Source organism: Myotis daubentonii, chromosome 16 (assembly GCF_963259705.1).
Source record: "Myotis daubentonii chromosome 16, mMyoDau2.1, whole genome shotgun sequence".
Lineage (NCBI taxonomy): Eukaryota > Metazoa > Chordata > Mammalia > Chiroptera > Vespertilionidae > Myotis > Myotis daubentonii.
The window spans coordinates 54,475,992-54,500,250 of NC_081855.1; the positions used below are offsets into that span (position 1 = coordinate 54,475,992).

The 24,259-nt window shown below is 51.0% G+C and overlaps 1 protein-coding gene across 3 annotated transcripts in view; it reads left to right on the forward strand.

The window, feature by feature from the left end:
* Nucleotides 1-35: 35 nt before the first annotated feature.
* SAP30BP (SAP30 binding protein) overlaps nt 36-24,259 on the forward strand; it is a 32,340-nt gene continuing 8,116 nt past the window's right edge. The window contains exons 1-5 of one of the 3 annotated variants that reach the window (XM_059671249.1): nt 36-224; nt 1,555-1,664; nt 3,819-3,866; nt 7,519-7,605; nt 21,864-21,906. In XM_059671249.1, the coding sequence (XP_059527232.1) occupies nt 119-224; nt 1,555-1,664; nt 3,819-3,866; nt 7,519-7,605; nt 21,864-21,906 (394 nt within the window). In that variant the 5' untranslated portion in view covers nt 36-118. The remainder of the gene's footprint in view (nt 225-1,554; nt 1,665-3,818; nt 3,867-7,518; nt 7,606-21,863; nt 21,907-24,259) is intronic. The other 2 variants (XM_059671250.1, XM_059671251.1) reach the window with 2 other exon arrangements.

Here is a 24,259-nt window from a genome sequence, read left to right on the forward strand (position 1 = left end):
GGTTTCCGGTTCGGAGCGGGCGCGGGGCCTTCTGGGACCCGGAAGATGTCGCCTTTCGGTGCGGAAGTCGGCTCGCCGGAGTCAGCGCAGTGAGCCACCCCGCGGCTGTGGGAGTAAGATGGCGGGGAAGAAGAGCGTCCTGTCTTCCCTGGCCGTTTACGCGGAAGATTCCGAGCCCGAGTCGGACGGCGAGGCTGGAGTGGAGACGGCGGGCAGCGCGGCTGGTGAGGCCCGAGGGGGGAGGCGGGAGGCGGGAGGCGGGAGAGGGGAGGGGAGGGGAGAAGCAGGTGTTCGCTCGGAACGCTGCTCAGTCCTTGCGAGTCGGGAGGGAAAGCGGTGGGCATTGTGCGCCAGGTATCGGGCCCCCGAACCCCACAGCGCGATCCGAACACTCCGTGGTAAGAATGGGTCCTCTCCTTCCGCCGGTTCGATTAGTCTGCCGAAACTGATTGAAAACCTCCGTGCCGGGCATCCCTCTCGGGTCCGGATGGACAAAGGGTGGAGAGGGTCCAGGGCTGCCGAAACACTGCCTCTTCTCTCCGAGCGTGTTGGATGGGAGAGAGTGGCGAGTAAAACGGGTGGAGGATTTCTTTTTGCTTTTATAACATTTAACTAGTAATGGGCCTTAGACGCATCGCGGAGCTTTTTAAAACATTTATCTGGTCTTCGCCGCGCGATTCTGTGGATGTGGGGTAGGATCTGGGCTCGTGTGAGCTTTCCGAGGCCCCTCGTGATTCCATTATTTCGTGAGCTGTTGAGGCCCCTCGGTGATTTTGTTGCCCTGTCTCAGGTTGGGGATCGCGATGCTGGGAAGTGGGCACAGATTTACTTGGGAGCATAGAGACAGTGAGTTACAATATAGCTGGACCTTCGTGTTCTCATCCGGGAAGTGAGGGGGCTTGGACTAGGTCAGCTACTCTCTGTTTTGTGTGGTTTTTGCCAGTCAGGGGGGTCTCTGGTGGTTTCCCAGTAATTTGTATTGTTTGGGGGAGGAGGGTGTTGGTTATTTTGTCTTGAATGTAGAAAAAGATTGTTTCTCAAGTGGGTACGATTGGGAACCCCTTGGCGTACCCCCTGTTCAAGGTCCTGTTCCTAGGGGAGGACACACAGAAAGGAGGATGACAGAGTCCTTGTCTTGTATGAGAAGATGAGTTCGCGGGAGCCTGTGATCCAAGGTAGACGTCAATGGAGGATCTCAGACAGCAGGATCTAGGGCCTGAGGTCATTCAACATGAGACTTAGGTTCCTTTTTTACCTTGAGATAGAATTCTAGTCGCTCAGATCACCTAAAGCAGTGGTTCTCAACCTGTGGGTCGCAACCCCTTTGGCGGTCGAACGACCCTTTCACAGGGGTCGCCTAAGACCATCCTGCATATCAAATATTTACATTACGATTCATAACAGCAGCAACATTACAGTTATGAAGTAGCAACGAAAATAATTTTATGGTTGGGTCACAACATGAGGAACTGTATTTAAAGGGCCAGAAGGTTGAGAACCACTGAAAGGCTTTCTTGCATCTCCCCCATCTATTCATTTTTTCCTCTGTTTAAGAGGAGAAAGGCGGATTGGTATCTGATGCGTATGGAGAGGACGATTTTTCTCGCCTCGGGGGTGATGAAGATGGCTATGAGGAAGAGGAGGAGGAAAACAGCAAACAATCGGTGAGTAACTCTCTTCCCAAATCCAGAGCCTCTCATAGCACCATCCACTTGTTAGAAACTTTCCACACTGTTCCAGCAGTGTTCCATTTCACACCTAATTTCATCCCCTCTCCTCCCGCTCTCTTTGGTGTTAATTAAGGAAACGGTTGGATATTGGCAGTGCTGTTTGAAAATCAAATTTGTTTCCACCTGGACCATTTTGTATTTACCTTTGAATTTAATATTTGGGGGAAAGATAGTGAATTATTGTATTTGACCCAGATACCAGTGGGTGTTTTATGTTCATTTTCCCTGTTTAGATCGTTTATTCATTTGCAACAGTATAGACATTCTAATTGGTGTGTCATTTATATCTACAGTCAGCTCTGTGTTATTTTTAATCTTGGTTGGGGCTCATTCAAATCTATCCATTTATTCAAAAGACTAGGAAGGAAAATTATTATTATTGTGTGTGTATGATTTACTCTTTAACTTCTTTCTTGACATTTTACTTGGCACTTTTTATCACAGTGCCCGGTGCCTGATCACCAGTCTTGCCTGAAATTTAGTAGGCGTGGTTCACAAAAGAGAACTTGCGTCTTAACCATAAAGACTTTAGATACAATATCACATAAGCATCACGATCCAGAATTTAAAAGTTTGGGGGGGAGAAACAAGGATTCAGCTGGTGCTTAGCACAAAAACATACAAAGTTGAATGTGGATATTTGACAACAGCTTTAATTGAAACATTCAGTGTACTTTTATCAGGTGTTGGAAGACTTTGCTGCCTGTTGAGATTTAAATGTTACCATTAAAAATGCTTTCCAAATTAAGCAAAACTGTACTTTATATTTTATGCTCTTTCGGGAGGTATTTTCATGCCTTTAGCCCCACCATCAATGCTAATAATTCAGAATGGACTGAAACTGGTTAGAAAAGCTTTGCAAGTTATGTTCTTTCCCTGACTTTTCTTACGTGCAAACATTCTGGCTGTTGTGTAAATCTGCATCGTGTGTTTTGAAGTGTTATTCCACATTTGCTTTGCTTAGGATTTTTATCATATTTAAGCTTTATTTCACATTTTAGTAAAATCCTCTCATCAGATCCCAATATAGACCTTCTAAAATGTGATTGTCTTTGGCTGCGCCACATCTCTGATATTTGGCCTGATTGGATTCATTTTAAGGATATTGCATTTAAAACCTTTGGCTCGTTTTAAATGCCTTACAGGACAGTGAAATCTCAAACCCATCAGTATAGTTTATTCACGTCTTTCAGGTGATGATTATGTTAACATCTGGACTACTGTTTAATGTGGGGGTTAAAATTGAAATCGATTAAAAAAAATGACACTTAAGTTTTTCCTGGTGGTAAGTTAAAGGTCCGTGCACTGGGGTGCTCTGGGCAGTGGCGCTATCTGTGGCCTTCGTTAGCATTCAGCAGAATGGTGGGCCTGCGCGTGTGCGGCCAGCGCATGCTTTGGAGAATGGTGCTTTGTGCGGAGCAGGCCGTTTGGATAAGGAACAAGGCTGGATAGAACGGTAAAGGCAGTTCTGGGGGAACTTGGCTGGAAACGGGGCCACTCACCTGGGACCCAGAAGAGGCTGGGCACTGCTCTTTAGTCATGCCTTTCCCGAGTCACTCACCCTGGGTATTTGACACCTGCCTTCCTGGTGTTCATGTTGGTGCAAATACTGCTGGGTTGAACTGCCGGGGTACAGTGTGTGGGGGTCACGGCACTCTGGCGGTGAATGGTGTCATGGTAGGTCTGAGTCAGATTATTTGTGTATATGAAAAGCAAGGAAACAGCTTGTGTTTCTGGGTTTAAGTGACGGCTGTTTCATTGGAAACAGCATGCCTTCATCCTGTGGGGCCTGGCCTTATTCTTTTCTGAAGCGTCTTGTGGCCTTGCCTCCACTCTTCTGTTGGCGATTTTTCATCTCGGGCATTTTCATTCGTGTAGACAGTGGTCCTGCTGGAGTATCTGCTGTGAGCCGCTGGTGTTCTTGCTCCCCCAGAACATCTCCTCCTCCCGTTCTGGGTCATGTGGTAGGGGAGGGGTCCTGGTGGGATGACCCAGGCTGAGTAAGTTTGCTGCAACCCCTAGCTGTGCATATGTGAACCCTCAGGCCCGCTCCTTTAAGCTTAATCCTCTAAATTCTTTGTCTTGTAGGAAGATGACGATTCAGAGACTGAAAAACCTGAGGCTGATGACCCAAAGGTACTTGGTGTTGGCTGTGGTGGGTGGCTGGATGCGAATAAGGCATTTTAACATTGTGGCTCAGTTCATATGTCTGGTCAAGGTCTGTCCCACTGACACACTGTGCAACCATGTGTAAATGTTCTGGGATGAAATCAGTTTCATGAAGAAACCTGGAGGCCACTCTGGAAGGAGTAAGTCCCGGAGCAGCCTGGACCTCTGGCCTTGTAGGTAGTGCCAGATCTCGACTAGAGAGCCTGGTTGCTGGCTGAGCGCACACCTCCCTGTGCTCTGCGTCCAGGTGTGCTTTGTGGGTCACTGCTCCCGCAGGGGGTTAGACTTGGGGATGTTTCCAGAATCAGGAAGCATGAAGGGCCGCCCTGTATACTCTGGGTTCCCTTCAGTTGCCTAGACGTGAAGAAGGGCCTGGGAGGGTGAGACAGCATGAGGCCTCTCCCTGCTGTTGGGGATGCTGAGCCGATCACTGTTTCCCAGGCTCGTGCCCTTCCACTCTGGGGTAAACCATACAGAATGGTCTCTCCAAACAACGTAGTTTCTTCTTATAGCTCCATCCAATAGCAGCTGAGGGGAATTCTCACACTCCGTGACTATCGTGATAAAGGTGAAGAACCCCCACTTGTGTCGAGTAGGTTTGCCCTATTGTGAGCTGAGCATCGGTACAAGTGTACCTGTCAGGGAAACATTCTTTAGGGACAACCCCCCGTCCCCCCAAAGAGAAAGGCTGATTCCATCACTCTGGGGCTGCAATTTTGTGATTAAAAACTGCTTTAAACCAGCTGAGGCTGGCACACTCCCCCTCCAAGAGCATGCCCATCCCTTTCTTTCCCCGTAGGCCTGCATCTCCTAAGCTCTGAGGTCCCCACGAGCCTTGGAACCAGGGGAGCAATGGGCAGTGTCACCTTGTCCCAGGCTAACCTGAATCTGTCTCCAAGGCCCCCTTTCCCCAGAGCAGCCCCGCCTGGGTTCTCCTGTTGCTGCTTCTATCCTAAGCCCCTCCTTGCTTCCCTGTCTCCAGCTTTAATAAATACACTCTCAAATACAAAAAGCAAAAAACAAGCCTTTAAGGTGACTTAGTGGAATTTAGGAAAATTATACCCAATTAGGATCTAAAGTAGCATATTTGAAAATACAGCATCAGTTCCAAATTTGAACTGATTGTGTGATTGGATAGGACTGTGTGCAGGCACTGACGTCAACCCATGGAAGGCTGGGATGATGCAGAGAAGAAAACACTTTACCAAGAAGCGTTAGCATCAGCATGCAGGAGAAAAAATGCATCCTAGCTACAGTAGGCGCAGGCTCCTGTCTGTGCTGGGAGGAGCCCAGGCCTACTCGTCAAGCATTACTGGCAAGAGGGCAGGCTGTGGCCTGGAAGGAAGGTACAGCTCTCTTGGGCTGGCAGAATGAAAGTGGCCAGTAGTATTAGTATTTGGCTTCTGTCTTAGTTTTTTTTTGGGGGGGGGGGGTGGGCCGTTGGGCTCCCCAATAGGGACAGGAATTGTTTCTTTATGCACAGTCCCTGGCAGGAGTCTTCTGTGCCCGATTTCCTTAGGGCCCTCACTTCCTCTCCAGCCTGCCATCAGCTCTTCCCGAGGGGGCCTCCACTCAAACCCCTCTCAACCCTCCCTCTGTTCTGGAACTTTTCTGGCACATTTAAGCTTTATTTCAATTGATATTTAACAATATTTGTGTATGCTAAGCCTTTATTTTCAAACTAGAGGCCCAATGCACAAAATTCATGCAAGGGGCTCGGCCCTCGCAGCCCCAGCTTCGTCCGGAAGGTCGTCCAGCTGTCCACTCTAATGAGCATATTATGCTTTTATTATTATAGATGTTTCTGCCTTAAGTCTGTGAAGTTTCCAACAATAGGATGTCATTTATTTTGCTAACAAATGGATTCATGTCACATTTGTCTTTTCCACTAGATGGCACTCCTTCCTACTTTGGCTTTTAAGATCTGCTCTTGATTTTTTGCTGTAGCAGCTCTCTCAGAACATTTTGGCTCCTTTACACAATTAAAAATTAGGATCCCATAGAGCTTTTCTTCATTTTGGCTTTGTCTGTTGACAATTTCTGAGCAGTTAAAACTGAGGAAAATGTTAAATATTTATTTTAAAATAGCAAACCTATTACATATTAACATAAATAACATTCTTATGGAAAATTACTATTTCCGAAATTTAAAAAAAGTTAGTACAAAGAGAGGCATCGTTCTACCATTTTACAAGTTTCCTTGGTGTCTAAGGTCTAGCTTAGTAGAAAGCTAGGTCTCATAGCTGCTGCATTCAGTCCGTTGCAGTATGTTTAGGTTGAGGTATTTGAAGAACTGTCTTCACACAACAGGTCGTTTGAAAGAGAAGTATTTTAATAGATACTCGGGTACTTGTGGATTTTCTCCTCTGATGCTTTATCAGAGCTCAGCAAGCAGTGATTTTCCAAAGGTTAGTTGGTTGCCATGTGGAACGGGAAGCCTTAGCGATGAGCTTGTGTACTCTGCTGCGTTAAGACCACGGCCTCTCTTGCACTTGGAACGGCTCTTTTCCCCAGGCACGGACCACACCATCGGACACTAGCGATCTGGAAAATGGTCCACTGAGTTACACAGATCTCCTCGATGCTGACACATTTGCTTCTATAGTGGCCCCCAAAAACGTATTTGACAATGAGATTACTGACCTCAGCAGATAGGCCATTAAGTGTTGGGGAGCTGGCTTGCTCACAGCGGGGGGTACACATTTCCCCAGATTCTAGGTTTGCTGGAGAGCTGGAATGTTATCATTGCCAATAAATACTCTCAGTTTTCTTTGAAGTGACAGGCTTTGTTTTTGAGGAAATGTCGGCCAAACTCCGGCATCGGAGTGACCATAGTTTGTCAGTCATTCTTTCAGGTAAAATGGTGTTCTGTGAAGAAAGCCGCTAGGTCAGCTTGGAACCCAGATAACCACATGGGTGCTTTTTCCTCGATGTCCAAGTTTATGCACACCTCGTCATCTTACAAAATGCTAACAAAAACTGTACTCAAGCGTCAAGGACATTCAGAAGTGAAATTGGCTTTTTTTTTTAACTGAGAATATGACTCCTGCTAGAATTTGGTGCTGCTGCCTTGATTTGTTCTAAAGGGCCAACACGTTGACCCACCATTGCTCCTGTAAATGTCAACACGGTGAAACAGGTAAATGTCTTCATGTTATGAAAATAATTTTGACCTTGCAGACCTCCGGGGGTCCACAGATCAACTTTGAGAATCACTGTTCTTCACAAACAAAGGTCTTGGGTGGGTGACATTAAATAACGGTGGCAACTCAGTCATCGCTCTGCATGTGTCCACGAACACATGGCTGTTATCCTTAGGGGCCTTGAGCTGCCTGGGGGCAGCAGGGCCCCCAGAGGAAGAGGAAACCGCCCAGGTGGTGGGGAGAAGTTAAAGCCCTGGGGTTAGAGACCTGGTTTGAATTCCAGCTGTCCTTGGGGAAGTCCCCTCACCTCAGTGTTTCTCATCTGGAAAATGGGCATCATGATCAAATCTGCCTCGTTTGTCTTATGAGACTTAACTAAGTAAAATGTAACTAAATACTTAGCTCCATAGTGCCTGGCATGCCTGTGTTCAGTAGTGTTAGGTACAACGACCAGCACTCCTCTGCTCCCTCCCCAGGTGGTCACTCGTGTCGTTGAGGCGTTTTTTGGAATATTGAATTCCGCCTTTAAACTGGAGTACACTCAGAGGAGAGAAAGCTTCAAGGTGAGGGGACTTAAAACCACATCATGTGAGGAAAAGTGAAGGAGCTGGGAGGGGGGGCGGGGGAAGAGCTGGTACTCTGCCTGCTGTTTGGAGGCCCGGGAAGGAAAGGGAGGCGGGGCCACAGGAAGCGAAGCCTGGAATTACACGGCAGACGTTCGCTGTCATCTGACGGTGAACTGGCTGTTACTCTGGCCAGAAGTGGGTCGAGCTGCTTCTGGAGGTAGTGAGCTCCCTGTTCCTGGACCTCTTTCAGACAAGGTTGAAGAAACCACTTGTCCACTGTGTCCTAAAAGAAATGTGTGGGCTGGGGTTGGACGAAACCCCCAGAGGGTTTCCTGGGGAAAGACTTGGGCGTTGTGGACGAGCAAAGTTGAGTGTTCCCTGACTTCATCCCACTCTGGTGTTTGGGGTTACCAACGAGTGCAAAGTGCCATATTTGGGGGTTTGAGTAAGAAATGACAACTCCAGACTACCTCTGGGGAGCCTTTGGTCCTGATCCATCGGCCTGGGGTGTCAGGGATGCTGGAGTGGCTCTGGGCTTCCTGAGTTGGCCCTGGACTAGAGAAAGGGAGGCTGGAGGAGATGGCCGAGTGTTCCACAGAAGCAGAATGCTTGGGCACCTCGGGTTGTCATGTGTCTTCTCTCACTTCAATGTTCTGGTCTTACCTCTTCAGTAAGCAGCCAACTCAGATGTTCTGATTACTGAACAGAGGGTGGCGCTGCTGTCCCAGGAAAAGTCAGACAAGACAAGGAAGCCTGGTCCAGCTCCTCACTTCAGGAGCAGGTTGCCTGCTGGCTTAAGTGTTTCCTGCATCTGTTTGCCCTTGGCACACCAGCTTCCCTTTTCACACTCCTTTGTCCGGGCTTTACCTCGGTTGCCCTGGAACATTTTCCCTTGTTTATTTTTCTCCCCTGTGCACAATTCCTGTGGATGAAGGTATTTCCACTCACTCACTGCCCGACACACCCTTCCTTTGAAAACAAACTGGGGCATCAATGGCCTGGCTCAGGAGAGCTGGCGCGGCCTGTCCAGCTACCTGGGAGGCCGGCCTGCTGTGCGGGGCAGGCTCGTGGCTCCCCGAGGTGCTGTGTCCGGGCTGCGACCCAGGGAAAGAATCTCCTGGCCCAAGGAGCTAACATCTGTCAAAACAAAACTGTCTCGGGTCAAGGAGGTGGCACATGGTGGGAGAACAATTGTTCCAGCATTTTTTAAAAGGCGTGTATAATCCCAGTTAAAAGAAAACATTTAAGAAGTTCTTTGAGCCCAAAAGTCATGCAGAAATGTGGAGTTCAGAGCTTGGAGCCAGTCTCGTGAACTTGGAGTCGGAAGGCCTGGGTCAAGTGTGGGTGTAGCCCCCCTGCAGCTGTGGACCATAGGCCCAGGATGTAACCTGAGCTCGCTGTCTGTGAAGCTAGGGCTCTGGTCCCCCTTGGCCAGGTGACCATGACAGCAGCACGGAAAGATGTGTGCGAACGTGCTTTGGACAGTCTGACCTCAGGTACCTGCTATGGGTTTGAGACAGTGGGGCCACGTGTTATCAGATTTAGGAAACTAGTAAAACTCAGTTGTTAGCATTGCTTAGCCTTTCAACCAAAGTGAACCTAATCTCCCGCCCTCATCCTGCGGGTCAGAAGTTGCCACACCTCTCGGTTCCCGGCACCCTCGGGGATTTTGCACAGAACTCCTAGGCCAAAAAACCCCTAACAATTCTGTTCCGGTAATTGGCTCCAACAGTCGGCATTACTGTCCACACAACTCCGGAGCCTCTTGAAAAAAATAATACACACACTTGTGCAGAATCTGACAGATGCTGAGTATGCTCTGTTTCCCTTGACATTGTTAAATGTCACGGCACTTTTGTGAGTTTGCTGCGGCACCCTGGGGTGCCTTGGTGGGCAGTTTGGGAACTGTATTGGTAGTTTGCTGTAGAGTTCGTGCCCTGCCCTGCAGGCCTGGCCAGCCAGGGGATGGGCCTCTGCCTCAGCCGCCATACATACCTGAGTTTCCCCTAAGGTCGGGTGCGTCGGTTACCATGTTATTAGTGGACTCGGAGTCTAGATGAAGGATTTGTATTGGGCAGAACTGACCCAGCATTATTGCTGGTCTTTTTTTTTTTTTTTTAAATATATTTTATTGATTTTTTACAGAGAGGAAGGGAGAGAGATAGAGAGTCAGAAACATCGATGAGAGAGAAACATCGATCAGCTGCCTCCTGCACATCTCCTACTGGGGACTTGCCCGCAACCCAGGTACATGCCCTTGACCGGAATCGAACCTGGGACCTTTCAGTCCGCAGGCCGACGCTCTATCCACTGAGCCAAACCGGTTTCGGCGATTGCTGGTCTTTTAAAGTATCAGAACCAAAGATCTGGAACCCGAAAACTGCCCGAGGAGCTTGTCTCCCAGGAGTTTGCTGTTGATGTTACTGATTTTCGGAAGAGCTTTCAGGAGCCTGCCAGCAGTTGCGACATGTCAGGTGAAATCTTGCCTCTTGTTGACCGTGTCAGGAAAGAGGCTGCAGACACATGCCAGCTTCTGCGGGGTCACTGAGCAGTGTGGGCTGCGTGCGCTTTTGCTGAACGGCAGGACCCCGAAAGCAGAAAGGGAGACGCTGAGATTTTGAACACTCAGCTCAGGGTTCTGTTCAGCCAGAGGGACGCTTTGGGGGGCACATGGCATGGAAGCCGAGTCCCTTTCCAGCCTTTGGAAATGGCTGTGTGCCTCTGCGTGGGGGGCCCTCAGTCATGGGCTGTTTACTGAAAGCTGTTGTCCAGGAGGTGACAGCAAAGGTCTGTCCGAACTCACACTTGGACTTTTCCTTAGGGGCTTTGACTTGGAAAGGGTTATATGGCTCTTTTCCTGGTGGTTATCCTCTCGGGTTTGGTTTTGTTTTTTAAATACCTTTGGCGGAAGAATGGTCCTCTCCTCTATCGGGGAAGGTCCTCTTCACCCGAGCGTGCAGCTTCGGGAGAGACGCAGGGAGCGGTGAGGGAGGGCGGGGACACCTGCCCAGCCGGCCAGAGCAGCCGAGTCAACCCCAGCGATCGGCGGGGTGACAGATGTCCCAGTCGGTCACCCTCACCTCCCAGGTTTTTATATCGTGCATATTTTATTGTCAAATGGTTCTTACAGCGAGATTAACTGTTATACAAAAGAATGAAATCTCCTAATTCCACATCCTAGCAGTGCAGCCATATGTTCTCCCATCCTTCTGATGCCCGTATAGCAAGTGTGTATTTTCTATCCAGTTTTGTTTCATTTGTATTTTAAACCTCTTCAGTGTGGCTACAGTCCTGGGTAATTGTAACATAATGACACGAATGAACAATTGAAAACTAAACACTTAAGAATTGTGTGAGATGTGAGGTATATCTCAATAAAACTGCCAAGAAAAAATTACTTTAATTTTTTAAACACTTCCGTAGGGGGAAGTGTTTAAAAGATTAAGTTGCAATCTACCAGTTTTTGTTCTAATACTGTTACCAATCTTTAGCAACACAGTCCCCCACATCCACTTCTTTCCTCCTGTTTTCAGCCAGCTTGGATACAGTCCAGAATTACACACTGGAGTAGCAAGCTGTGAGCACGCTGTGGTGGCTGTTACTGACCAGAATGCTCTGCGGCCAGTGTCTTTCCAATGAGATTCTCAGACAGGAAACGTGCCCTGCTCTTGACATGGGTCAGAAGAAATAACTCCTTTAAAACTTGAGTTCTCATTGGAAGTCCCCGTGATGGTTCTCCCGGTGAGGGAGAAGGGCTTAGTAGAAGTTAGGGTTGGGTAGCATTTTTTCTGTACACCCCCAGGAAGTCTCGAAGCTTAGGACAAGGGTGACTGTTTATACGAATAAGTCTTGTGGGCCAGCCCTTCCATTCAGGTCAACTCAGACATTACTCATGGGGGCATCATAGAATCTTGAGCTGTTTCGCTTGGTCCTTAGAGTGAAAAGGTAATAAACTTGGCCCTGGCCTGTGTGGCTCAGTTGGTTGTGCGTCATCCTGTGCACTGAAGGGTTAATGGTTCACCTCCTGGTCAGGGCAGATGCCTGGATTGTGGGCTGGTCCCCAGGAGGGGGTGTGCAGGAGACAGCTGATTGAGGTTTCCCTCTCACATCAATGTTTCTCTCTCTCCCTCTCCCTTCCTGTCTCTCTAAAAATCAATTTAAAAAGCAGCTTTTTAAAAAGGTAATAAATTTGGCTGACTTCCCCTTAAGTTGAGGGTTGGACCCCTGCTTTGCTCTGTGGCCGGCTGTGACATCTTCCTGAAGACCTTTCCCTCCTCAGTCTGTGATGTTGGCTTCCCCAGCGGTTGAACTAAGGCAGTGATGGCGAACCTATGACACGTGTGTCAGAGGTGACACACGAACTCATTTTTTTGGTTGATTTTTCTTTGTTAAATGGCATTTAAATATATAAAATAAATATAAAAAATATAAGACTTTGTTTTACTATGGTTGCAAATATCAAAAAATTTCTATATGTGACAGGGCACCAGAGTTAAGTTAGGGTTTTTCAAAATGCTGACACGCCGAGCTCAAAAGGTTCGCCATCACTGAACTAAGGGCTTTGTAGAAACTGTTATTCTTTGCAGCCTCCTGGCCCAGAGGGAGGCGGTGAGCAGTCGGAAGGTGGCATCCCTGGGCTTAGGAGTCCGGCAGACACGGGTCTGGATTTTGGCGTGGTCCTTGACTGCTTCGTTGCACTTTGCCTCGGTTTCTTACTCATCTGTAAAATGGGCATAATGATACCTGCCCCCTGGAGTTTCAGTGCTGGTTATTAAAAACTTGCAGGGTGCCGAAACCGGTTTGGCTCAGTGGATAGAGCATCGGCCTGCAGACCGAAAGGTCCCAGGTTCGATTCCGGTCAAGGGCATGTACCTGGGTTGCGGGCACATCCCCAGTGGGAGATGTGCAGGAGGCGGCTGATCAGTGTTTCTCTCCCATTGATGTTTCTAACTCTCTATCTCTCTCCCTTCCTCTCTGTAAAAAATCAATAAAATATAATTAAAAAAAAACAAAAAAAGAAACTTGCAGGGTGACTCACCCAGGCCCGGAAAGGGAAATGGCCCTTGACCTTGCTGGATTGGGAGCCATCCGATCTGAACGTCTCGCTGGAAGTTGCCAGGCGGCCTTTGAACTTTAGAGGCTAATGCCAAGCCTGCTTAGCCTTTGGCATTTCCTTTCTCACCCAAGCGAATGGCCTTCTTTAGACTCACCTGTAACAAGGCCAGGGTTGCCCTTGCAGAAGTGGGTGCCATGACATTTCCGTGCTGGGAGAACATACCCACCCAGGCTGGGCTCTGCTGGGGTGTCTGGGTGGTGAACTGAGCTGAGCAGCCCACAGGACAGAGGTGGGGCCGCTGTGGGAGTCGTTCTTTTGTTGTGCAGGCTGAAGAAATCCAAGCGAGGTCCTTTGTCTTGCCATCTCCCAAAGGAAGCCTGGCGACATCTTAAGCTGAGCACTGCTGGCAGACACCTCGTCATTGCTGGACGCTGTCACATGCAGAGGGGACGAATGACTATTATTCTCCCTCTGACCTCCCTTGGCTCCCTCGCAGCCAGCAGGGCCTTCTTGACCGCACTTGCTCCAGGTCAGCTGGAGCTCAGATTCCCAAAAGCCGCACCCGCTCCTGCATGGGCTGGTCCTGCAGCCAGAGGAGCTGCTGCCCGCCCCGTCTGCCCGCCCCCGCGCCCTGCAAGCCCCAGCACAGGTCCTTCCCCGCGGGCCCAGATGCCACAGATGGCTCACCGAGGTGTGGCGGCCCCTCCTTCCCCAGTTGGGATTTATCTTTTTGGAATGATGTGATGCAGAAAGCAAGCTGTCTGTCCTTAGGGAATCCTGCTCTTCCCTCTTTGTTCTGTGTTTTTCATTTTTTGTTTTGTTTTGGAATATTTTTACTTTTATTTATTTTTACTTTTTTATAGATGTCATTAATTTATAGGTACTTTTTATGATTGCTACTCAGATGAGATCATGATTTAAAAAGGAACAAAGCGGAGTATTATTTGATTCCCAAGTTATTAGGTGGGCAGCCCCCTCTCAGAAATAGAGTTATTACTTGAAAATGATAAGTGGATTGGTTGTCTGAAACTTGGAATATATTTTCTAATATAAACAACACTCTTTAAAAAAAGATTAGATGCCCTGGCCAGTGTGGCTCAGTTGGTTGAGTTTCATTCCATGCACCAGAAGGCCACCGGTTCATTTCTCAGACAGGTCACATGCCCAGGTTGTGGGTTCAGTCCCCAGTCAGGGTCCGTACGGGAGGCAGCCAGTGTTTCTCTCTTACATTGACGTCTCTCTCTCTCTCTCTCTCTCTCTCTCTCTTTCTTTCTCTCTCTCTCTCAGAAATCAATAAAGCCCTGGCCGGTTTGGCTCAGTGGATAGAGCCAAACCAGCCTGCGGACTGGAGAGTTTTAGGTTAGATTCCAGCCAAGGGTACATGCCCAGGTTGCAGGCTCAATCCCCAGTAGGGGGCGTGCAGGAAGCAGCCAATCAATGATTCTCATCGTTGATGTTTCTATCTCTCCCTCTCCCTTCCTCTCTGAAATCAGTAAAAACATATTTTTTAAAAAACCAATAAAAACATCTTTTTATTTTTTAAAAAATATATTTTATTGATTTTTTACAGAGAGGAAGGGAGAAAGAAAGAGAGTTAGAAACATCGATGAGAGAGAAACATCGATCAGCTGCCTCCTGTATATCCCCCACTGGGGATGTGCCCGCAACTCAGGTACATGCCCCTGACCGGAATCGAACCTGGGACCCTTCAGTCCGAAGGCCGACGCTCTATCCACTGAGCCAAACCGGTTCTGGCAAAAAACATCTTTTTAAAAGTAGATAGCAAAGGGCATTCAGTAATACTTATTTTTACCCTTGACACAGCTGAGATGTGTTGTACTTGCAGTAAACATTATTATAAAATAGTACTAAATAAAATGGACAATGAAATTTGAAAACAGAAATCCTCTTAAGTTCTAAATTTATCAGCAGACATGGAATGGGTCTAAAAAAAACGTAGGTTCTGGCCTGGCCAGTGTGGTTCAGTGGTTGAGCATCATCCCGTGCACCAAGAGGTCATCGGTTAGATTCCCCATCAGAGCACATGCCTGAGGCAGCAAATTGATGTCTCTCTCTCCCTCTCCCCCTTGCTCTCCTAAAAAAAAAAAAAAAATCAATTACAAAAAGGTAGGTTCCTAAAGAACAGTGTTCCTTCTTAAAGAACATTCCCACAAATGGTACCATACCTCAACCAAAACAAAACTAAGCGTCACCCATAATGCAGTAAGATGCAAGTATGTGCAGGAAGGATACACACAAAGTTATCTCTGAAAAGGCGCATGGGATCCTTGAGGCACACGGAGGCTGTGTCTATAGCTGTGATAACTGATTACAGAAGAAAAGGGGGAGTGGAAGGAGGCTAGAGGAGAAAGAGATGAAACATTTTTAAATGCTTACATTTAATGTTAATACTTTCAGTACAGAATTTGCAATGCGATGTAGTTAATTACATAGATCACAGGAGAACAAGAGGATTTCTTTGAGAAGTATTCGTAGTGTTCTGTAGACTGTTGGTCTGGTATCGCACTTGGAAGTCGGGTAGCAAAGTCTCCCCTTTGGAAATGCTCCGACCAGAGCTTTGCGTTTACTTTGAAGTCTGGCTGGTTCCCTGGGGTCCGCGCTGTGCTGAGCAGATTGTTCAGATAGAGAAAGAGACTGTTTCCTCCCATCTCCCGGCCTTTTCTTGGGCCACAAGGCCGGTTCCAGAGCTGGCTTCATTTGTCTTGGCAGGCGCCTAGTTAACCCTTTCCTGTAGAGATTCCTCTGCTGGGGGAGCTCAGCCTTCCCGTCAGGACCCTGGGATTGAAGGCGGTTCATTGAATCCAAAGTGGCCCCACCAACTTCCGCCCATTTTTCTGATAAATTGAGTGTTTCCATCCCAGGCAGGCAGCAGGCCATGGCAGTGGCCCGTCCTGGCCAACAGGATACAACTGAAGGAAATGCGCTGGTGACGGGCTTTCTCCGGAGCTCTCCTGTGCATGTGGGTGAGACAGCCCACGCGCGTCTGCCATGGGGGCTGTCCCCACAGCCTGGTCTTGGTGACTTCCTCGGAGCCTCGGGGTTACTGACAGCTCTCCATCCGGTCTGTCAGGCAACAGTCATTTTGTTCTGGAGCTTGGAGGTAAAGGTTCCAGAATTTCTGCTTTTCTTTATGTATATGTACAAGTTACTGATTTCAGAGAGGAAGAGAGAAAGGGATAGAAACATCAGTGATGAGAGAATCATCCATTGGCTGCCTCCTTCACACTCCCCCACTGGGGATCCAACCCACAACGTGGGCACATGCCCTGACCAGGAGTCATGCTGACCTCCCTAGTTCATAGGTCAATGCTCAACCACTGAACCACACCAGCCAGGCCAATTTCTGCTTTCTTGGCAGCATGAAGTGACTCACATCTCCGAAAACTGTCTTGACTGTCATTTTGATGCCTTTCCAGGCCCATCAGTGGCTTCTGAAGCAGCAGTATTGTGCCCACAACTTCACGGGTTATTGTGAGAATTACTTGAGATCTTTCATTGACATGCTTAGCATCATGCCAGCAATTATTCCCTTAGGTTGAGTTTTGTTTATGTTACATCCCCAGTGTTTGGCCATTGCCTGGTCCATAATAAATGCTTAATAATTGTTTGTGGAATAGATAAATGAATTAACTATATAATAATTCTGTCTTGTTTTAGGATGAGGAGTAGCAGGCTCTGTAAGGTTCCTTCAGTTCAGTGTCGATACCTCTCCCTTCCTTCTGCCCATCCCGTATCAGCCTTTATTGCCAGTCTAGCCCCTTTTATTAGTCCTCTTCTGCCACCTCCCTTTCTGATATTGAGTCTACACCATGAGAGGAGCGATGGACTTGAAGAGTTTGGAGTCTGGGGAGGTCAAAGTTCTGCTCTGTAGCTGAAGCTGGCTATAAAATCCTAAACTAGCCTGGCCAGTGTGGCTCAGTGGTCGAGCATTGACCTACAAACCAGGAAGTCACAGATTCCCAGTCAGGCACATGCCCAGGATTCAGGTTCAGTCCCTAGTAGAAGTCGTGCAGGAGGCAGTTGATCAGTGATTTTCTCTCATCGTTAATGTTTCTATCTCCCTTTCCCTTCATCTCTGAAATCATAAAAAAAGATAATTTAAAAATAAAAAGAACCCCTAAACCGGACTGAAGAAAATCTGACCATTGGCTGGCTAGAACGGAGAGTGCTGTGTGTATGTGTTTGAGTGTGTGCGCCTGTGGCGGGGCGGGGATGGGTCAGTGTTCGAGCACCTGCTGTGGGCAGGGCACTGACTGCAGGTGCTGGGGACACCGTGGTGATAAAGACAGTGCGTGCAGGGTGGGGCAGTGTCCTCATTGGCGGGGTCGGGCGGGGAAGAAGGCTTCCTTGCACCGAGTTCTGAAGCCTGAGTGGGCTTACTAGGAGGAGGAGGAGGGGAGACGTTCCAGGGAGCAGGCTTTGCTGGGCCCGCTAGCACCCTGCCGGAGGAGGAGGCTGCAGTGGTCGCAGGAAGTCCCCCAGGGCCTGGGCCACAGCGAGGATCAAGGATGGTTTATATCCTGACCGGTTTGGCTCAGTCGATAGAGCACTGGCCTGTGGACTGGAGAGTCCCAGGTTCGATTCCGGTCAAGGGCATGTACCTGGGTTGCGGGCACATCCCCAGTGGGGGGTGTGCAGGAGGCAGCTGATCGATGTTTCTCTCTCATCGATGTTTCTAACTCTATCCCTCTCTTTTCCTCTCTGTAAAAAATCAATTAAAAAAATATATTTTTTAAAAAAGGATGGCTTATAAGTAGCTGCTCTGCTCCTAAAGTGAGGTATTCTTGGGACTTTCTTGGGCAGCCCCAGGTCTGAGCACATGAGGTTTGGAAGGCGTTGTTTACTAATCTCCCTCCCCAGCTGCCGCTGATGACATCATCCCACAGAAGAACGTGGGTCTGTGGCATTCTGAGCGCCTCTCTGTGCCTCAGGCTCCCCAGGCTGAGGAGCTAGGCTTGGCAGAACCCAGTGGAGCTGCCGGAGGCGGTGGCTTTGTCTGAGTTGGACCCTGGACCTTTGAGTGCTTTGTGGGGCATTTCCAGGAAGGCCTGGTGAATCATTGGCTGCAAATAGCCCTCCCTCCCGCTGCTGGTCCTTCCCTGCGAGCCCATCCTCGAGTCCGTCCTCGCAGCTCGTGCGGCGGGCAGCCTGGCCGCTTCATGGGTCGTGTCGTTTCCGCCCCGTCCTCTGCTTTAGCCTCGGTGGTCGCTGGACTTTCGTATTCTCTGCAGGGCGACCAAGTCCAGGTTCTGTCATTCCTGAACATGAGGCCCCTGCTGGGATTATTGCGTTCTTAACAAGTCTCAGACACGATTGATTGAGAACCAGAGTCTAGCAGGTTCGAATCCCTGCTCTCCAGGGACCAGGGACGGCCGGCCGGCCGGCCGGCCTCGCAGCCTCCAGCCTGTGGGCTCCGCTCAGGAAGCCTGGGGAGGCTGGCGGGCGGACAGACGGGGGGTCTGCCTCCGAGTTTGGTCTCTCCAGCGGTTCAGTGCTCTCGCTCCTCGTCCCTCTTGGCTTCTTAGGAAGCTGTGGGCTTTGTTTTGTTTTCCCTGGTGTCTGGGTTGTACTTGAACTGCATGCAGCTGGGGCTGTTTACCTGTCTTTCTCCAGAAGCTGCAGGTGAGGTGCTTTGTTTCCACCTTCCTCGGGAACCGGGAAAGCCCTGTGTCTGAAGGGCGTGGCTCGGTGTCCAGGTCTCGGCCCATCCCCCCGCTGACACAGACACTCTGTTGTGATAGGTCTCCAGGCGGCTGGCGTTCAGACTTTGGCCAGCTGCAGGCCCTCCCTGCGGGCCAGAGAGGTGCCCTCACCCAGCCCAGGCGGGTGTCCCTGCGCATACAAGTCAAGACAGGTGGCCCCGTGCATTGCGAAACCCTGCCTTAGGGAAGAGGAAGAGAAGGAACAGTGGTTTCTGGTTGCCCTTCACTTGTACCCCTTGCTGCTCCCTTCCTGCCGCAGAGAGAATCGCCTGGCTGCAGCTTTGGTCAGACCGGTTTCTTGAACCACCGACAGTTGGACAGCGGGAACCTTTTGTTTGTCATTTTAAACACTTTGTCTAATGTTTGTTCTGACACCGAGGCTGGCTTCCAAGAGCGCTCTCGTGGGCGCTTGCTTCTTTTGTACTGAATTCCTGGTACGTGACTAGGCCGTGACTGGGAAGAGGCTGTCTCTCCGAGTCTTCATCTTGCGTGTGCACACCCTCACCCCACCCCCAAGTCCCGTCCTCCCCGGAGGCTGCTTTTGTTGGATGAAACTGACCTCAGAGGCCAGTGGTGCGTAAATGGTTCTAATGCGCATATTTTGGGTATTTGACACCTGTCCTCACTGGTCTCACCAGACACTGTGACTCCTTCCTCGTTGCTCGAAGGCCTGGACCCAGCTCCCAGCTCCCAGCTCCCAGCTCCCAGCTCCCAGCTCCCAGCTGGGGGAAGATGCATGCTGATAGGGCTGCAGGCCCTGGCTGTGGGGCAGAATCAAGCTTTTTCCTCGTGCTCAGGGCAGGGTGTGGGGTTAAGCAGCATTAGGGTCCAAAAGAACTTGGGTTGCTAGTGTCCTTGTTCAGGGACACGTTGGTACAGTGACGCGTGCCAGGAGCTCACCACCCAGCGTGTTCGTGTCAGAGGGGGAAGAATTACCTTCTGAAACAGGACAAGGTGTGGCCACCGGGGGGCACGGGTTCCCATTGCTTGACTCCTAGGGCCTTAGAAGTCCCACGGGTGCCTGTGACACAGGAAGTCTTTTCAGGAGACCGTTGTGCGGGACTGTGGCTTCTCACCTGTGGAGGCTCATTTACACGTTTGGCCGACAGAGTTCTCTTAAGGCAGGACAGTCTTCTCGCACTTGGCATTGGGTCCACGCCCACTGGTCGGTCCTTTGCTTGGAGTGACCGTGGAGCTGGATCCCACTGCGGAGAAGTTGGGGTGGGACTTGTTCCTGGGGACATTGGGTTGTGATTAAGAGTCCATGTGACTCAGGGTACACTCAGGGCACGCGTCGTGTGTGTGTGTGTGTGTGTGTGTGTGTGTGTGTGTGTGTGTTTGCACACGAACATTTTGTGAGGGTAAAAACAAAGACTAGACTAGTTGGCAAATTGAAACCAGCTGTTTTTATTTTGTGGGAGCAGAATGATTGATTTGGGGGGATGCGGAGCCACGCCACAAAAGGAAAGACAAGCCGCCTCAGCTCGGCCAGGCAAGGACCTTGTGAAAGGCAGGCTTCCCAGCCCTCCGCCTCCCTGTTGCTCAGGATCGCAGACCTACAAGAGGCCACAGGGAGGCTCGGGGCCTTGCACCTGCCCAGGCAGCCTCCAGAGTAGATCCCCTTTGAAGAGACGCGCTTGTTTGAGGACCGACTTCCTGTGTCCCTGGAGCAGACACCTAGAATCCCAACGTGGACAGCTTGCCTCCTTCCTGGCTCTGCATTTGGGGCTTTGGAAAGAGCCCCGGGGCGGCCTTTGAATGGTTAGCGGGTCAGTACTCCCTGCGACCAGCCAGCTGGCCCAGGGGAAGAGGTAGGATGCACCCAACTGATGTCCCCACAATTAGCACCCGAAGGCTGTCCCTGCAGGGAAATTTAAGGGCCTTTCCCCCATTTTGTTACTGTCACGCTCTCTAGCATTTGTTGCCCCAGAGTCCCTGCCACAGAGGGGTTGTTGTGGAGCAGCTGGTTGGTGACCAGCCTGGATTTGGCGTGGCCGTCCTCCAGGCGCACCTCCGACCCGCTCGGTCCCAGCACAGGCCGGCTTCCTCTGTGCCCACCTGGTTGGCAGGGGTGAGAGGTAGAGAAACCGGGTGCTAAGAAGCCTGGCCTGGACATGGTGCCGGACCAGTGAACAGCCACAGTGTTCAGGAGAGTGGGGGGGGGGGGGGGGTTGGGCCTGTCCCACAATCAGTAGGGACTTTGGGGGAAGGGACTGAGGTCTTCTACTCTGGCCTTAGCGTGGACCATGGCGTGGGAGGTGAGGTGGCCTTCCCGCACCCCCCTTTCTGACACGGGATCTGGGTGTAAGGTTGCCTCGTGAGTGGAGTGCAGAGCTCTGCAGCTGTTTCCACGGACCAGCCTTGCCAGAGCCCTTCCTGTCTGAGCTCCTCCCTCACCGACCAGAGCGAAAGCAAATGGGGCCCACAACTTCCTGGGAGCCCAGCTTCTGCCACTTTAGCGTGTGGTGGCACTTTCGCCCCCTGATCTGTGTTCAAGGGGCTAAGTTTCCCCAGAAATGGAGAGATGCGGGGTCCTGGTGATGTGCATTTAGGACAGCACAAGCAAGGGAAGGCCTCCCTCCCCCGGGCCTGGCCTGTGAGGAGGCTGGGCCCTTCCTTCTCCAGGTAGACCAGGTGAGGCGACGCCTTTACATGGCGGGAAATGCACAGCAAGGCCAGGAGGTCTGCTCAGAAACCTGTGCTCGTAGGGCTCTGCACACGCCTCGAACAAAGGACCGAGGAAGTAGGTGTGGGGCAGTGGTTGGCATTAAGGTCAGAGATAGCTTTTCTTTAGAGGGAATGGAAAGCCGACGGGAGAGAGCCAGCAGGTGAGCAGGGGAGAGGCAGCAGGTGAGCAGGGGAGAGCCAGCAGGTGAGGAGGGGAGAGCCAGCAGGGGAGCAGGGGAGAGCCAGCAGGTGAGCAGGGGAGAGCCAGCAGAAGCCCCTCTGTGGTTCGGTCACTGGTCAAAGGCCGGTCTGTGCCTGCTCTGCTCCGGTTCCATAGGCTGCCCCCTGTGATGAAGTCTCCCTTTTTTGCTTAAACTAAAAGTTAGATCTCTTTGGAGTAGATAGTCTTTTGTGTTTAGTGTTGGTATTTCATGTTATAAAGTAGCCCCCTCTTGCTTCCTCAGTCCCAGGTTGGGGCGGTGGTGTCCTGGGTGACTGGCCAGCGGACGGCAGCGGGAGGGTCCTGGTGTGCGGGTGGCACTGGCTGGCGCTTGTTCTCCGTGGTGATGCTATTGGTGCTGCTGGAGGCTGTGAGGAGAGACTGACGCGGGTGACTGGAGCATCACAGCTGCTCTGATGAAGGAAGAAGGGGGGGTCAGGGATCCCCCAAACCCCTCCCCCCAAGCATCGCTCGCTCTTAGATGCCTTCACCTTTTTTCCTTCCTCGGTTATCCTGAGTGGTCTCTGCATAAAGCAGCCGGGGGTCAGGAGCCAGGCTTACCGCCGTGTGTTTCTGTTTGTCTTTGCAGGATAACCCAGAAGTAGAAAAGCGGGACCCACAGGAATTAGTTGGTAAGTTCCCAGGGAGCCTCGGGCATATTTCTGAGCCTTGCCAGGGCCTGCGGGCATGGCTCCTCTGCTGTGATCCTTGTCTCCCCTCCTCTCTCTCAGGGCCTTTGGCATTTCCTAAGATGTCCGGGTAAGACACCCACAAACAATTCTTCTTTGGAAATCATAGTCATGTGATTTCACTGGCTCCAGCAGTGCTGTAGGGGGGACTCAGGGCCCCATGGAGCTGGAGCTCAGTCCCCTTTTGCCCTGGACCTGTCCTCCGTCCCTGTACCCCCTTCTCGCCCTCTGCTGGCATATTCATGTGCCCAAGGAGCAGATACGTGGCCTCTGCTGGCACTTTGCTCTGTCCCTTGGGGAGAGCATGCCTCACAGTCCTGGAGTCCAGGATCCTTTGTGACTTGAGGGCAGGGCAGTTACATTTCTGGAAAATGGCATCAAGGTCTGTTAAACCCCAGCCTCCTCATCCTCTTCGAAGCCCCTCAACTCCAGCATGGCCTGGACTTTGCAGCTGCTCTCCCAGAGCCAGCAAACCTCACCGAGGGGTTGACGCTGCTCCCTGTGGCAGCCCCTTTCTGCCTGCTGACGCTTCACAAAGCAGGGTGCCTGCTCCCCGGCTGCTGGCCCCCCTCCCCAGGCAGCCTGGGGAGCCCAGGGCTCAGCCTGGAAACACTGCTTCCGGCTGCGCCTTCACCTGTCCTTTCCCTGGACAGGGTCCCTTCACCGGGGATGGGAGGTGAGGACCCATTCTGGTTTTCTACTGAAAGAATTGAAAATTATTCCCATTTGTCTTCTGAGGAAGGATTGGGTAGGAACGTGACCGCTCTGAGTGGCCCTTTATTCCTGAATTCTCTGATGGAGTGTGAGTCCTTCAAATCCTGTGAAAATCAGACCTTTCCTCAGACCTTAGGGTTTGCTCTTTAGAAAATGGCGCTGTAGGGGCACTGGTTGGCTTTGTGGGCAGAGAAAGAACACCCCCTGCCAGGACGCCCGTGGCCTCCCCGAGTGGGTGGTCCCTGGTGAGGACAGGCTGGAGCCCCTCCCTGTGCCCCATTGTCTTTGCTGTTTATTACCAAGAAACCGGGGGGGGGGGGCAGAGAGCAGCCCACCCAGGAGCCCGCGGCCACATTGTCCTCCGGTCCCACTGGCAGTGCTCACGCCTGGCAGGCGGCGGAATGTGTGTGGGCATCAGCCATGTCCGCTCCAACGTCCACGACCAACTCTCACTTTTTCTCTCCTGCCACTTTTAGAAAATAGCCGTGTTGAGGTGTGACTTGCCCGGAGTAAGAGTCACCGGTTTAAGGTGCGCCGTCGGGTGCGTTTTGACGGGATGCAGTGGTGAGCCCACCGCAGACTACAGAACATCTCACTGACCCCAGAACGTCCCCTGGCCCCTCCCTCAGCCCAGCCAGGCAGAGACCTCCCTTCACCGTGGTTTTCCTCATTCAGAAGGTCACACAAGTCAGGGTTTCTCAGCCTCGGCACTGTCGGCACTTGGGGGCTGGATAACTTTTTGCTGTGGGGGCCTGGCCTGTGCCTCTGACAGTGTGTTAGCATCACGGGTCTCTATGGCCCAGATAGCGGTAGCACTGCCCTCCTCCCGGCCCACCTGTGACAGTTAGAAATGTTTCTAGACATCGCCGAACGTCCCTTCTTGTTTTTGTTTGTTTTCATTGTTTTGTTGTCTGCACCGTTTCTGTAATCCACTCACCTGCAGAGGACACAGCTCTTTGAGCCTCATTGTTTGGTTGCCATTACCCGTTCTCACTGAGGAGGCACAGCTGAACACAGTGCCTGTACCCCGCTCCTTTCGTCCATTCTCTGGATGGAGGACTCGGGTTGCACCCCTGGTGTGAAAGCATTTTATCTGTGTAGACAGCCCCAGGTTTAATGGAGCAAATGACAGCAGAGGAGCTGACCTACTGGTCTGTCCAGCTGCTTGAGCACACACTCTCCATCCCCTCCAGGTGCCCACCAATGCCCACGGGCGTGCCTGGCACCGTGGTGCCTGGGTGGTGTTCTTCATGACACTTGTGAGCTAGTGCCTCCTGCCCACAGCCCCACAGTACCCGCGAGGCATCCTTTCCTCCCTCGTTACTAAGCCAGCTGACTGGCTGCTCCTGCCAGATTGGCACCTGGCGGCTATGGTGCTGTCGCTGTTTCATGACTTGGGCGTGCACGGGGGTGAATCACACCGAGGGCAGGCTTGGCGCTCCCCCCTGCCCCCCCACCCCCACCCCGTGCTGGGCATGTTTCTCGATGTATCTCCTGGGGAAATGGAGGCTCTGGCTACGCAAACAGCCCATAGGTGGGTCTGATGTCTTCTACTTTTGATTCACCCTGGGACTAGGAATGA